At 37.1% G+C, this 13,948-nt stretch overlaps 3 protein-coding genes across 5 annotated transcripts in view; all 3 read left to right on the forward strand.

The window, feature by feature from the left end:
- The first annotated feature begins 31 nt into the window (after positions 1-31).
- On the forward strand, positions 32-10,438 carry rpp14 (ribonuclease P/MRP 14 subunit). Its single transcript, XM_053483793.1, has 6 exons — positions 32-254; positions 3,998-4,091; positions 5,088-5,172; positions 6,336-6,412; positions 7,465-7,543; positions 10,302-10,438. The coding sequence occupies exons 1-6, from the start codon at positions 164-166 to the stop codon at positions 10,356-10,358; spliced, it is 483 nt and encodes a 160-aa protein (XP_053339768.1). The 5' UTR covers positions 32-163; the 3' UTR covers positions 10,359-10,438.
- LOC128511124 (hydroxyacyl-thioester dehydratase type 2, mitochondrial-like) lies at positions 10,372-11,056 on the forward strand. Its single transcript, XM_053483792.1, has one exon. It carries the CDS (start codon positions 10,372-10,374, stop codon positions 10,882-10,884), a length of 513 nt encoding a protein of 170 aa, XP_053339767.1. The 3' UTR covers positions 10,885-11,056.
- Positions 11,057-13,047: 1,991 nt separating this feature from the next.
- Positions 13,048-13,948, forward strand: part of pxk (PX domain containing serine/threonine kinase) — a 35,610-nt gene continuing 34,709 nt past the window's right edge. For all 3 annotated transcript variants that reach the window (XM_053483794.1, XM_053483795.1, XM_053483796.1), the window contains exon 1: positions 13,048-13,277. In XM_053483794.1, the coding sequence (XP_053339769.1) occupies positions 13,176-13,277 (102 nt within the window). In that variant the 5' untranslated portion in view covers positions 13,048-13,175. The remainder of the gene's footprint in view (positions 13,278-13,948) is intronic.

Here is a 13,948-nt window from a genome sequence, read left to right on the forward strand (position 1 = left end):
TTCGAAATTTGTATCGCGTGTATTTTCTTTCTTTAATTTTTCCTTGTTTTTTTTTATTAATAACTATATAATTTACTTCTTATTATTTACATAAAATACAGGTTACAATAACGATTTATAATTGCTTATTACTTTAGGTCCACTGCGTTTTTTGAGCGCACCCATGAAACTCGTGAGTGCACCGCTGTACGCCCCTAAGGCAGAATGTGCGCATGGCGTTGCGCATGCTGACAAGGAAAAGAAACACGTTCAAGGTAGCTAGCGCGAGTCATTTGTTTATTTTTCTTCATTTTACACAATGCTTGGTCATTGATTATACAAGCTTGGTCTTTATATTTATGACTGCATAATTATAATAACAATCAATTGTATGCAGGTTCTGCTAAATAACGTTAGATGACCTGACTAGTTAAGCTAGTTAACATGACCCTATCTGACTGTAGGTTATAAAGTTAATATTTCCAGTTAATGTGATCCGGATTTCTGTGGTTATGTGTTGCCTGTATGTTTGTTTGTTTTTTTACTGATTAATTTGGACATTTTCCCCCGATGCATTTTAAAATATAAGTCTACTGAATACTTGCAGATTTGTGCAGTCCCAGTATAGAAATTTCATCACATGCAAAACGCTCCTCGTACATCACCGGAGTCCTGCGAAAAACTTGGTGTTAGTTGATACTTTGGTCATTGTGAATTATAATTATGGTGGGCGCACTTTGTAACAAAACGTCTTTAACAACACTTCGTCTACTTAATATTTGCGTCTAAGTTGTTCCGCGTTGTTTTATTTATGCCTAAGGCGAACTACGAAGCTAACTAGCTGCTAACACAAGGCTGAATCCCAAATCCCTCTATTACCCTCTAATCAAGTCCACTACATGGTGTGTGGGACAAGGGATTTTACAACCTAGTGCACTAGCTTTACATTTTGGCATTCAACCCCCGAACCCAGAAGTTAACTGAGCTGCTATTCTAAGTATCTAAGGTATTAAGTAGAAATATAAAGACAAAGTAATGATTTTTACAGGACTGGCCATCATGTCCCTATTTTATTCTTCTTACCTTTTGGCTACTTAGTACCAATACCTGTTTATTACACTGTTTATCAGCAGCTCCAACAGGGCTGGTTCGCTTGTGCCTGCAACCACATCACAGCAATACTGATATTCATCACAGTAGCTCTCTTTCTCTTATGATGTTGCTTCAATATCAGGTGATGGCAACCCACCGATATCACCCTACTGTTTAATCCTTTTTTTTTTTTATTATTTTATAATCCAAATGGGGTACATTCCATGTCTGCTGTTGATAATACAATATATTTTTTAAATAATATTTTTGTTAATAAATGGAAAGCATCTTATATCATCACACAAATATTATGTGCTTCACTTAGCTTGAAAATTGTCATAAGGTTGCCAGATTGACCGTGTTTGCCATGTCCGCTTTAGCAGTAGAGGTTTTTTTTTTTTGGTTTTAGAATATCAAATAAAAACCATTAGAGTTAACAACAACATTTAAACTTACTTATTTTAAAAGTTAAATAAAAATATAATTTTTTGTGTATTTAGTATTTTTTTATATTTAATCTTCGTCTTATATGGGAATATTTGGCGAAGCACAGCACAAGTCTGATTAAAATGTACGTCACAGTACAGATTGGCATCGTTTGATGCTGACCACTTGGCATTGGGACATATCGTCAAACTGAGTAATAAAACATTTTAATGCTGACTCACTTGGCAAGTATAAAACTGTCCACTTTTTTTTCTTTTTCTTTTTTTTACCCTGATTTAGACCTTTGTTGGGCTGCCAGTGTGTTTCAATCACAGATTGGAGTGATTTTCTTTACATTGGCAGAATGTTTCTGTAAACTTTTGAAATCATCCCGCTGCCATGAAAACCAAAGCCATGACCACCACCTTGTTTGGTTGTAGAGCTAGTATGTTTTGACTCATGACCTGTTCCTTTCTTTTTCCACACATTGGCTGTTCCATCATATTGGTAGAGGCTATTCTTGGCTTCAGGGTTTTTCTGACTCATCTCTGTATTTCTCTGCAATTTCCAGGCTGGTCTTCTGATTCTTATTGCTGATGAGTGGGCTTCATTTTGTGGTTTCTGATTTCTGCCCTGTGGGGAGAATGCTGTTGATGTCACTAACTCCCACTAACTGACCTTGGTCAAACGGTTTAATGTTTGGTTCTACCAGTTCCATCCCAAATATACATCTATATGAATGTGTTGCATTTATCTTTACGCAGTTGAAGGTTAAAGGCCTTGCACAAAAACTGGCCAGTGGCGCCTTGACCATGCTGGGATTTGAACTCCAGACTTCCGATCAGTATGCCAAGTTCTTATCCTCTGAGCTACCCTTTGTTGTATTGGCTATGCCAGATACTTGTATAATGCACTGTTTCCCACACATAGAGTATACCCTATATGATGGGTTACTAAAGTATATTGATGGCAACACAAGTACTGTATATTTGCCCACTCAGTCCAGGAGAACTACAGTATGCCATTGTGTCATTGATTAAGTAGTAGGGATCAGTTCCCTCTCCCGCTCCTCTACCTATCTATTCTGTTATCATGATCGCAGTGTTCAGTATATGCAGAGAATGACAGCTGCCTTAAAAAGAATAAGAAGTGTGTATTGATGGCAGCACATGCTCTGAGAAACACAGCTTTGCAGTTTTGCTGCACATGCTCTGAGAAACACAGTTTAATGTCTGCAAAAGTTCTGTTAACTAAGTTCCTAACTGAACTTCGTCCTGTAACTTAAAAATGATTCGTCTCTAAGCCAAGTGACTGGCATCAAATGATCTCATTCTTCTATGCCGCCTACATTTTAAAAACAGTGTTAATTAAAAAAAATATTTTATCTACAGTATGAAAGCACATTGTCACTGATCAGCAATTATGTTATCTACACTGTTAACAGATTCTTTATGATTTTAATTAAGCTAGTTGTTCCAAAGCAATGTTAAACCGTTCATGAAAATGAGAAGTGGTCAGCCAGGCAAGTTCTACAAGTTCTACTACTGATATTGAAGGTCACAATAAGAAATTGTCAGCTATTTTACCCAGTAGTGTAGGTAATCAGCCAGCATTCAGTCAGCATGCGTGCATATACAGTATAAACTAAGAGTAGTAATGATGTAGGAATGCTGACTGATTCATGTCAGCCATATGTTACGTCAATCATATGGCTTCTTCATCAACACATTTTTAAAATTAATTTGTTTTAAATTGATAAAAAAAGAGGAGATCCATGATTCTTTGGGATGTTGATTCTGCACGGTCGGGGGGGGATGGGGTATATTTGGCGAAGCACAATGGGCAAGCCCCAGGAAGATTAGCTCTTAAAATGCAAATGGCACGAATCCATGCTGGAAACACAGCATGGATCAATGACTGATTACCGAAACAGAAGCCCTGCTGGTGTATCTCAGTCGTGGGGGGAGGGGGTGTACTTGGGTTTTCCTTATATGTCAGAAAAGTTATCATTACTTTAAAAACTTGTAAATTTTACTGCTACTGGAATATGTGAATAATGTAAAATGTAAAAAACACAAAATGTGCATATTATCATTTTTTTGCTCATAGCAACAACCAATTCAATTCATCATATTTCATATTGCCCAGGTTGTGCTAATGTGCTGAATGAAAGGATGTAACTGACATATTGCACAATCTTGAGCCCACATAAATGGTTCTGACTCATTTTCAGGCTTTTCTTGGCTTTAAAATGGCTTGCATTTCTGTTGGTTAGTCCTTTTTAACAACAAACGCAGTTTTTACAGGTAATAGCCAGGGCTTTAAAGAGAGAACATCCATTGTTTATGCAGTCAATTAAACAGGCGCATGTTCCAATATTTTCGAACACTTAGAGAAGGGTGTACACAATGTGCCATGCTCCAAGTCATAAACCCAAATGTATTGCCACAATATATTATTGACCTAAATAACTTTTTTATCTTTGTTATATCTTTTACAGTGTGGTTTTCAGGCGGTATGGAAGACAAACCTGCGTCTTATGAGCGAGTTGTTTACAAAAGCATCTCTGAGTTCCATTATATGAAGATCTATCTGTAAGTTGAAACCCTCTGAATTGGTGCATTGTGTCTTTGTTTCTTTTCTTTTAGTTTCTTTTCTTTTAGGTTCTTTTTTCTTTTGATTCTAAAAAATTACCAGCTCTAGCACTAACTGTAAGTGAAACGGACAGGTTCCTGGAAGCGCCACATCACTGCTTTGCATCAAAGGGACAGGAATATCCATGGTGACTAGGTGTTGATGGAAAGAAAAAAATGTTCACTCTGTAACAGCAACAGCAGTGGGAAAGGCTGAATGCGTAAATTTTCATTAGAATATTAGATACTATTGATACTATTGAACAACACATGTAAAGGTCCATGATCCTTATACCCATGTAAACATAGAAAGTGAAAGAAATTTGGAATTATTTTGTAATCAAAAATTGACAATTTTATCGTGGGGTAAACTCAGGCTAGATAGTGACCAGCAAACATCCTCATAGTGCTGCTTTCAGGGAACCAAATGTGTCGACAGTGTGGGCGGATGTGCATTGTCATGCAAGATCATAACGCCCTCGGATAGCAGTCTTTTGTGTTCAATCCAAAGTTTAAGCTTCATCTAATTGGAATGAGCACTGTAGATTGTTTAACCTCTTTTCTGATAATGTTTCAATACTGGGCCCTGAGAATCCCAGAAAATGTAAGCATAAATTTTCCAACTGATGGTTGACTTTTTAACTTTTTCTTGGTTGGCGATTGAGGATGTTTCCGTTTGCTGGTTCTGTTTGCAGATATTCAAACGTTTTTGTTGATGCTATTCCATAAGCTTCGTTCTTGAAAGGAAAGCAGTGATGAGACAATGCAGATCATTTTTGACACTCGTAAATAAAAATCACTCTAAGGTGGTGGTCTTACCTAGGCTTTGTAAGCTGATTGTACATACTAATAATAAAATCCACAGTTGCCCTGGGCTTGAAATTTCAAGTCACTTCAGAAATTTTCTGTGGAATGAACACTGATTTTTTTTTTTTTTCATGTTTTATTCCTTCTCAGAGTTTGTGAAAACAGCAACAAAACCCTGAGTCCAGAACAGTTTAAGCACTTAATCATCTCTGGAGTCAAAGACCTATACGGAGAGGTAAGGACTCCCAACTCAACTTTCACTTTTAATGTACAGTATGCATTTTATACTGTACATTACCCAATCAAAAAAAATCATACACTCATATATCTTTTTAGACTTTTTTTTTTTACACCATTTAACGCATCACACATTTACTGTGGGATCGTTTTGACAGCCTTGTGTAAATCATTTATTTCTGTCCGAACCACTCCAGCACGGCCCAAATGCTTTCAGTGGGGTTAAGTTCAGAAGTCTGTGGTGGCCATTTCATGTGTGAAAATGATTTCTCGTGTTCCCAGAGCCACTCGAACACATATTTTGAGTCCTGGAATATTCCCGTGCCATCAGGGGGGAAAAAAGATAATCTGGTCATTCAGCACGTTCAGGTTGTCAGCTGACTTAATTTTATTGCCACATAATGTTGCTGATCATAACACTGCCTCTGGAGGCTTGTACAGAGGCACCATGCATGGTGGGTACATTGCTTTATGCACTTACGAGTTACATTGACGCACTCATTGCTCTGGAATAGGCTCAGTCTGAACCCATTAGACCACATGACCTTTGTCCATTGCTCAAGCTCTCTAGCAAACCTAAGCTCTATTCTAAATAGTCTAACCAACAGTTGGTTTTCTTATGGTCGCACAGCTTTTTAGTTCCAATCCTGTGAGTCACTATTTAACAAATTGTCAGTGATGTCTGCTGTCCTTTTTTTTTCTTTCTTTTTTTAAAAGCTGCAACATAACCAAGTATTTAAGTGATCTCCAATCATGGCTCATGTTCTTCTTTTTCCTGAGCACATTTATTCCACGAAGATGACAGTTCAGCGCAATCTTTCAAAGTTTTAATGCATCGTTCCTCAGTTTTTAACCTAGTTCCTGCAATTTAATCAAAAGGTTTTTTTTGCTTGATTTAAGCTACTAATTAGACCCTTCTAGAACACAGTAACATCTTTTCCATGAGCACAAGATGTGTCTTTCGACATGGCTTTAAGAAATGAGAATCTACTCACTGTTTCAAATGGGGTAAAAAAATGTGTTGTCAGCTGAAACATATTAATTACTTTTTGGCTGGGCAGTGTACACAGTCATTGTTATTCATTGTTATGCTTTCTTATGACCGCTATTTGTATTGATGAATAAGAATATCTATCACACTGATGCTGAGCTCTATTGTAGGTTGGAGCTGCTTTTCCATTTGATCTGCTGACATTTGATCAGAGCGAATTATCAGCCATACTGCGTGTATATAACAGGTACACTACCCTTTTTTTTCCCTGTAACTTTTAAATCAGTTTCTAAAATGAAAAGTAAAGGGCCTTCAACAAGTGAATGAAGGGTTTGCAGATTGTCACAGATCATGGGTTAATCGTGACCGTGCCACAGCCTTTGTGACCAGGAGCCAAGAAATATGTGTGCTCATGGTGTGAGAGATGGTGTGCTCATGGTGTGAGAGACTTCTTTTTAAGAAGAAGTCTAGGCCAGGGGTAGCTCAGTGGTTAAGGCATTGGACTACGGTTCGGAAGATCCCAGGTTCAAACCCCACAACCACCAAGTTACCACTGTTGATCAAGGCCTTTAACCCTCAACGGCTCAGATGTATAATGAGATAAAAATGTAAGAGCGTCTGCCAAATGCCTAAATGTAAATGTAAGATACTAGGAAAAGTCTGTATGTGTTTTTTTATACTTCATTATACTTGATCAAGCTTTCATGAGCTTTCCAATTAAAAATGGAATAAAGTAAATATGATAATTATTTATATATATATATATATATATATATATATATATATATATATATATATATATATTATATATATATATATATAATATGTATATATATATATATATATATATATATATATAATATGTATACGTGTGTGTGTGCAAACTACAGCATATACAGTACATGTAGGTTATTGTTCTACTTTCTTCTACTCAGTGCAATTAAATTTGATTTTCTTTCACTTCAACTGCAGTTATGTAAGATTTTTAATTCACAAAAATTGGCACAAGAGTGCACATCATTCTTGCACAATGGTTATTTAAGGAATTTACAACTGTGATAGTTGGATGATTTAAACATTCATGAGGAATATGATAAGATCTGTATTCCTTTAAGTGTCATTAAATTAGTCTAAAATAAAAAACTTTAATTTAATTCACAAATAATGCTCGGATTCACCAGTAGGGGAAGATCTCCCATTTAGAAAAAAAAGTGGTGATAATTTGTGATTCTCAATACAATAAGTGATCATTGTAACTGTTATTTATTTATAATTGTTTTTATTTTTATGTTATTGCAGGGGTCTGGTGAAATTGTGGAGCGCACTAACACTGATTGGATCATTTGAAAACGAACCATGTGCTTTTAGAGTCGCACAGGTAGGTTCAGCAACAAATATCAAGCATTTGCTTATTGTGTAACAACAGCTTTAAGGGTTTAAGAGACCTTATGTGGTAGATTGCAATTGTGCTTCTGCAATGTCAATGTTATTCATAGTAACTGTATTCGTAGTACAGTAATTCAACACTTTTTTATTTATTAATAAAAGCACTGTATTACTATTTGTGCTTACAAGCAATACTAAACAATACATGCACAATAACATGAATTTTTAAACTTGCACAAACGTAAAATTAAAGCCCTTAAACTGCAAAATTCTGGGAAAATATTCACATTAATATACATAATTGGCCACTTTATTAGGAATTTGTGCATGTACAGTATTCAGTGATGCAGTTGTCCAGTCAGCATATTTTTTGTCAGCTTAAACTCATGCAGATGTACTGTAGGTCAAGACCTTCAGTTAATGTGCTCTCATCAGAATAGGGAAAAGATGACCTGTGAGTACGGCATGGTTGTTGTGTCAGATGGGCTTGTTGCAGGTTTGTCCTGTTCCTGGTATCTTATACACAACATTGTGTAGTTTAAAAAGAATGATATAAAAACATCCAGTCTGTGGCAGAAAGAAATACTTTGTTGTTGAGAGAGATCAGTGGAGAATGACAAAAAAAGTTTTGAGGCTGCAGCAACATAAATAAATCACTCTTTACTAGCATGCTGAGCATTTTCCACCTTGAGTCAAACTGGCTGCAAAAGCTGAAAATCACATTGGGTTCCACTTTTTTCAGTCAAGAACTGGGATCTGAATAGTACGTTAATATAAGCGAATTTTAAGTATGTTAATATAAATTCATTAATTTAGCATTCTTCGTATCAGCATTCTATCTGAATATTCTATAATATATCTAATAATGGCTATGTCCAACATAATGCATTACAAAGCAGAAATAGTCTCAAACTGGTTCTGTGACTATGACAGTGAGCTCAGTGCACTTCAGTGGCCCCGCCACCCCCCCCCCCCCCCCCCCCCCCCATTCACCAGACTCCAGTAGAGCACACTGGTATGTAGTACAAGTAAAAGAGAGCATGAATTTAAAACCTACAAATTTGTGATGCAGTCATGTCAATGTGGAGTGGCTGCAAGTGGCATTTGTGTCACTAATGACACCCTTATTCTCAGTGCTTTACAGAGGTTTATTACAGCCTAGTTGTCAGCTACTGTATACCACATTTTTTGTTCTCTGAAATGATGTGGACCAGCAGATGGCAGTAACGAGTCTTTCTGGGGAATGAATGACTCAGCACAATTTTTATGTGCATGATGACCTATGATAGCTGTTTGTCTAGTTATTTTTTTATCACTTTTTTTCAAGACTCTGGTGTTATTTTACAGTCATTTATTGGTAAGCTGATTCCTTCTGCGTTAATAAACACTTTTTTGTGCACAGATGTTCCCTGCACATGAATGAATTTACTTTCGTGTTGAGAGCTCACAAAGACACAGTTAATGCTTGATGTGTGACTGCACATCTGGACGCAGCATGTATACCTTATGTCTATCCAAAGAATTAAAAGTGACAGCCACTAGATGGCACATCAGAGGCATACCATCGCCATTAATCAGGTTTCTTTATTGACCTTTAAAATGCCACGTAGGTCTCTGTGCAGAAGAATGGAGACCAAACACACAAGCAGTCTCTCTTAAGTTCTGCTTAAAATTGTTCAGTGCAGTTGTAATTGAGGCCATTAATTGCCCTAATTTCAAAACTTAAACATAAATAATTTACTACTCTAAAAGCCTATGGAAAATATCTACGTTAATGCTCAGAACCTTCCTAAAATAGGGTCCTCCAATATTTTGGTATATTTAAACTTCTAGACGCCCTTATTTAATATTGTTAAAAGTATAACCAAACCCAGAAAATGCAGTTTAATCAGTGCACATTTAATCAGTGTTTGTGCTGGTGTTTTTCCATCACAGCATATCACTTCCAGCAGAAATAAAGTATGTAAGATGTTAATAGTGCTCCGATCGGCCGATAACCGTTTAATTTTTACAGATCATTTGTCTCTCCAAAAAAAGAAAACCAAAAAAAAAGTCAGGGTTGAACACCCAGTGTACCACAGCCTGGGGCCTAGCAGGCAAAGTGCCTAAGGCTATCCGGCCCAGCCTGCAAACTCCCCAAATCCCAAACTGATTGAGTACTCATGAGATGCACTGGACAAGTCTGACTCACAAAAGCCCTCACTTCACAACTCCCCGTACTCAAAGGATCTAGTGCCAACATCCTGGCATAGCATACCCCCAGAATCCCTGCAGAGCCAAGCCCTGAGGTGCCAGAGCATCCCTGGTGTCACAAGGGGAACTCAAGTCGTAGGTGGTTTAATGCTGTGTTTTAATGTTATGGCTGATCAGTGGATCTGGTATGTTTAAGTAAAACTGGTTTTTATCTGTTTGGTAAAATAATTACCTAATTAGCATATCTACCTACCTGGAAAGCAGAAGCAGTTACAGCATTATTATGGTCACAGTGTCCATGTCACATGAGCCACATACTCATGCCAGGATCTGTTGTGAAAACAGCACGGGGGGGGGTCATACAGTAGGTCATACATCCTTTTATTGCTTTGCTTTATCTGAGAACATCAGAGGCCTACTTCTTTTAGTAAGATGGAGTGGCACAGAGGCTATGCATCTTTTATCACAGAAGGAATCATGCTGACATTCTACAGTGAACTATCAACTTTTTGATCATGTTAATAAATGTTACAGCCCTTTATTCTTTGCCCTTCTAGGTCTCGCCATTCTTGATAGCTTTATCTGGAAACAGTCGTGAGATGGAGCTGTACTAGTTTGAATGAGAAAATGGCCTTCGTCCTCAAAAGAGCCCTGTTTGGGAAAAGTGTGTGCCGTGTTTTGAACACAGCACGATCCGGTGTATTGAAGAGCCTCAGTCCACAGTCAAGCGCTCACAGAATGCTCCATGTTGGAGCCCGAGCCTCACTGACGAGGGTTTTCAGCGCCAAAGATGTCGCACTTTTTGCTGAGCTAACAGGAGATACGAACCCACTCCACCTTGACCCTGAGTTTGCCAAAAATACTTCTTTTGAAGCTCCTATTGTTCATGGCGTGCTGATTAACGGCCTTATCTCAGCAGTTTTGGGGACCAAAATGCCCGGCAGAGGCTGTGTGTTTCTCTACCAGGAAATTCGTTTCCCGGCACCTTTGTTTGTCGGAGAGGAGGTGGTGGCTGCAGCAGAGGTGAAGAAGATCAAAATGTCATTTGCTTTCATTTCCGTTTCCTGCTCTGTCAAAGACAAAGTGGTGATGGAGGGGGAGGTGATGGTCATGGTACCAGAGGATATGCAGGAGGCCTAGTTATGATGATGAAACTTGGATAAATCTCTTATATTTTTTTGAATACGATTCTTTTTAGTATTTGGAAAGGTTTTGTTGTTGCGCATTCATTTATTTTAATATAGGACAAACTGCATAAACTGTAATAGTTTGAAAAACGAGTTCAGAAATAAAAATGAACGTTATTTCCAGAGTCTTCCAGTTTCATTCTTTAGCCTCGACATATTAGTAGAATGACATACACAGCCTGACGTAAGCTTTAAAAAAAAAAAAAAGGTGACTTCTAATGTTTATCCATTTGTAATGATTTATCTAATGATGTGAATAATTACACATGGATAGTGGCATTACGTTATTTTAATTGACCTTTCAAAAGTAAAAGAAAGGACCCAGGTTTAAATAACTAAATAAATAAATGTGTGCATAGGTAGATGAATGGGTGGGTGGATTGGGTGGGTAGGTAGGTAAGTTTTTATCAAAATAGTTACTAACAATGTGTGTGTTTGGGTATGAACTAACCTTTTTAAATTATTGCTAGGTATAAAGTCCATGTATTGGCATAAGACCTTTTTTTTTTTTTTAAATAAAAGCATAAATTGATGAAAATTTACAGAAAACTTTACATAAGCATGTTATGGCGATAAAAGTCACAAAAAAACTGGAATGGTACAAATGTCTTAAAGAAGACTGAGAGTTTTTTTTATTCAGCATTATCAGCACATTATCTCATAATATTGTTATTATGCACAATCAAAAGGCCCACTCTGACTTGAACCTTTATACTTGTACATTTATTTTGGTCCTTTGTTTAAAGCTCTGTACATGTGTATATGTTTTTGTTGTACACACTTTGTACATTACAGGTTTTTCATATAAATATACTATACAGATAATGCCCCAAATGTTCTGATGCATACACATTTCTGTTATAATATATAATTTCTTTTTCATTTTTTTCATAGTTTTGTTCTAATAAATGATTTATATTACACATTCTATATATATATTCATATTCATATACCATGAATTCAACAGCTGGAAATGTATTATTTATTTTTTTATCATTTATGCTTAAAAGTACACTTTTGCTTATTTATATACATTTTTGGGGTATGGTGCATATAAGACACATCATTAAAAGATAAAAACTCTTTTCCACTCATTCACTATACCAGTCATACTGTAAAGGGTAACGGGTGGTTGGAAGCTTATCCCAGGGGACTCGGGGCACTCAGTCCATTGCAGGGCAGAAGCACACATAGGCAATAAGGCAATAAGCCTAATCTGTATGTCTTTAGACTGTGGATGGGAAACTGGAATACCTAAAGGGAAACCCACCAAGCACAAGGAGAACAGGTGAACCCCACGTACACAGACCCAAGGCGGGATACAAACCCTTGACCCTGGAGGTGAGAGGCCACAGTGCTAATCATTGCCACTATGCCACCCATAAGACAGTCTATTATACCTGAACACTTGCTGAGATTCTTGTTTATTATTCATGTTTGAAATGCAGTCGTGTTTAGTCTGTGCAACTGGAATCATGGTTGAGGTGGCACAGACAGGATTTCCAGGTGAGTAAGTCTGTGTCCAGCTGCATGGGTAATACCTTCAAGCTATTACTGATATACTCCAGTGCTCAATAATGTATTCATAAAGCAAGAACAATCCAAAAACAGGAAAAGGGTAGATCTATACATTATTACAAAGTCAAAGAATTATATTCTGTGCATTATTTCATGGGCGGGGGGGGGGGGGGGGGGGGTATACAGGTGTGTATACTGTATATTAATAAATATAGTCCAGCTGTGTGTAAATCTCAGTGTAAATACAGCTGTTCTGTAAAGCCCAAGGAACAATTATATATATAGTATATATATATATATATATATATATATATATATATATTTTTTTTTTTTTAAATAATTATAATACTATACAGTATATATACTACATATACACTATATGTAGTGTATATATGCACATATACACTACATATACTGTATATATTCAATGTGTGTGTGTGTGTGTGTGTGTGTGTGTGATTAGTCAGTAATGAATATACTAAATATTCAGTGTTTATATTCAGGGGGGTTATCTTTCATCTTCCTATGTCACAGGGCCAGGACGCTGTGCGTGCGTGTGTGTGTGTGTGTGTGTGCGTGTTTTGGGGCGGATCTTTGCGGTAAAATACATGTCCACCTCTCCGCCTCTGCCACAATGACAAATGCAGCATGTTTTTATCAGAAGCAGATCTCCTGTGTGTGTAATTGTTAATGGTCGCTCTGTGTTGACGGTAAGCGCGAAGCGGAATGGCTTTAATGGAGAAACCGGCCTCCGGGAAGCTCCTGCTGGACGACACGGTGTCGCTGACGGCGGTAATCGAAGCGAGTCAGAATTTACAATCTCATACGGTAAGAGAAACCTGGTAGTGAATTATAACCTAGAACGAAACTGTCACTAAGACGACAGGCTGGCAGATACAGATTATAGCTTATTAGTATTATTCTCGTCAACAAGCTGGGGTGAAAGAGAAACAGCAGCGCATACTGGTTTCTACTAAACACTAAAGTGTGTCTAAATAGTGCGCTAAACAGACCGGAATACATACTACGTAGTTCTTTAGTACATGTTCGGATACCTGCTCTTTAAGTTAGACGAAACTCAACCTTTTAGTAAATATACATAACATACCACAACAACAACATTAGATTTAAGGAAGGTACCACATGTACTATGTTAAAATTAGTAACTAAACTTAAAAAAAAATAATGCTAGCACTATGCTAGCTGTCATAGTGATGGCTAGCTCAATCATGTGAGTGCTTCCTAGCATGGTAGTGTGTATAGCTCGCTAGCCTGGTAACCATGACAATTCCGTGAAATTACCTCTATGGCTAACTAAGCAATGTTTTTGAAAAACGAATTTGTCCTGTTCGCCTGGGTTGAGATAGTTAGCAAGATGTATTTTTGTGTTTTTCTTTATTATGCTACAAAACAAGTTGGCTTGCTAGCTAAAAATGATTTGATAATGTTTATTTCTGACTGAGTCGCGCTCACTTTATGTAAATCCTTTTATTTATTTA

The sequence above is a fragment of the Clarias gariepinus genome, chromosome 23 (assembly GCF_024256425.1).
Source record: "Clarias gariepinus isolate MV-2021 ecotype Netherlands chromosome 23, CGAR_prim_01v2, whole genome shotgun sequence".
NCBI lineage: Eukaryota > Metazoa > Chordata > Actinopteri > Siluriformes > Clariidae > Clarias > Clarias gariepinus.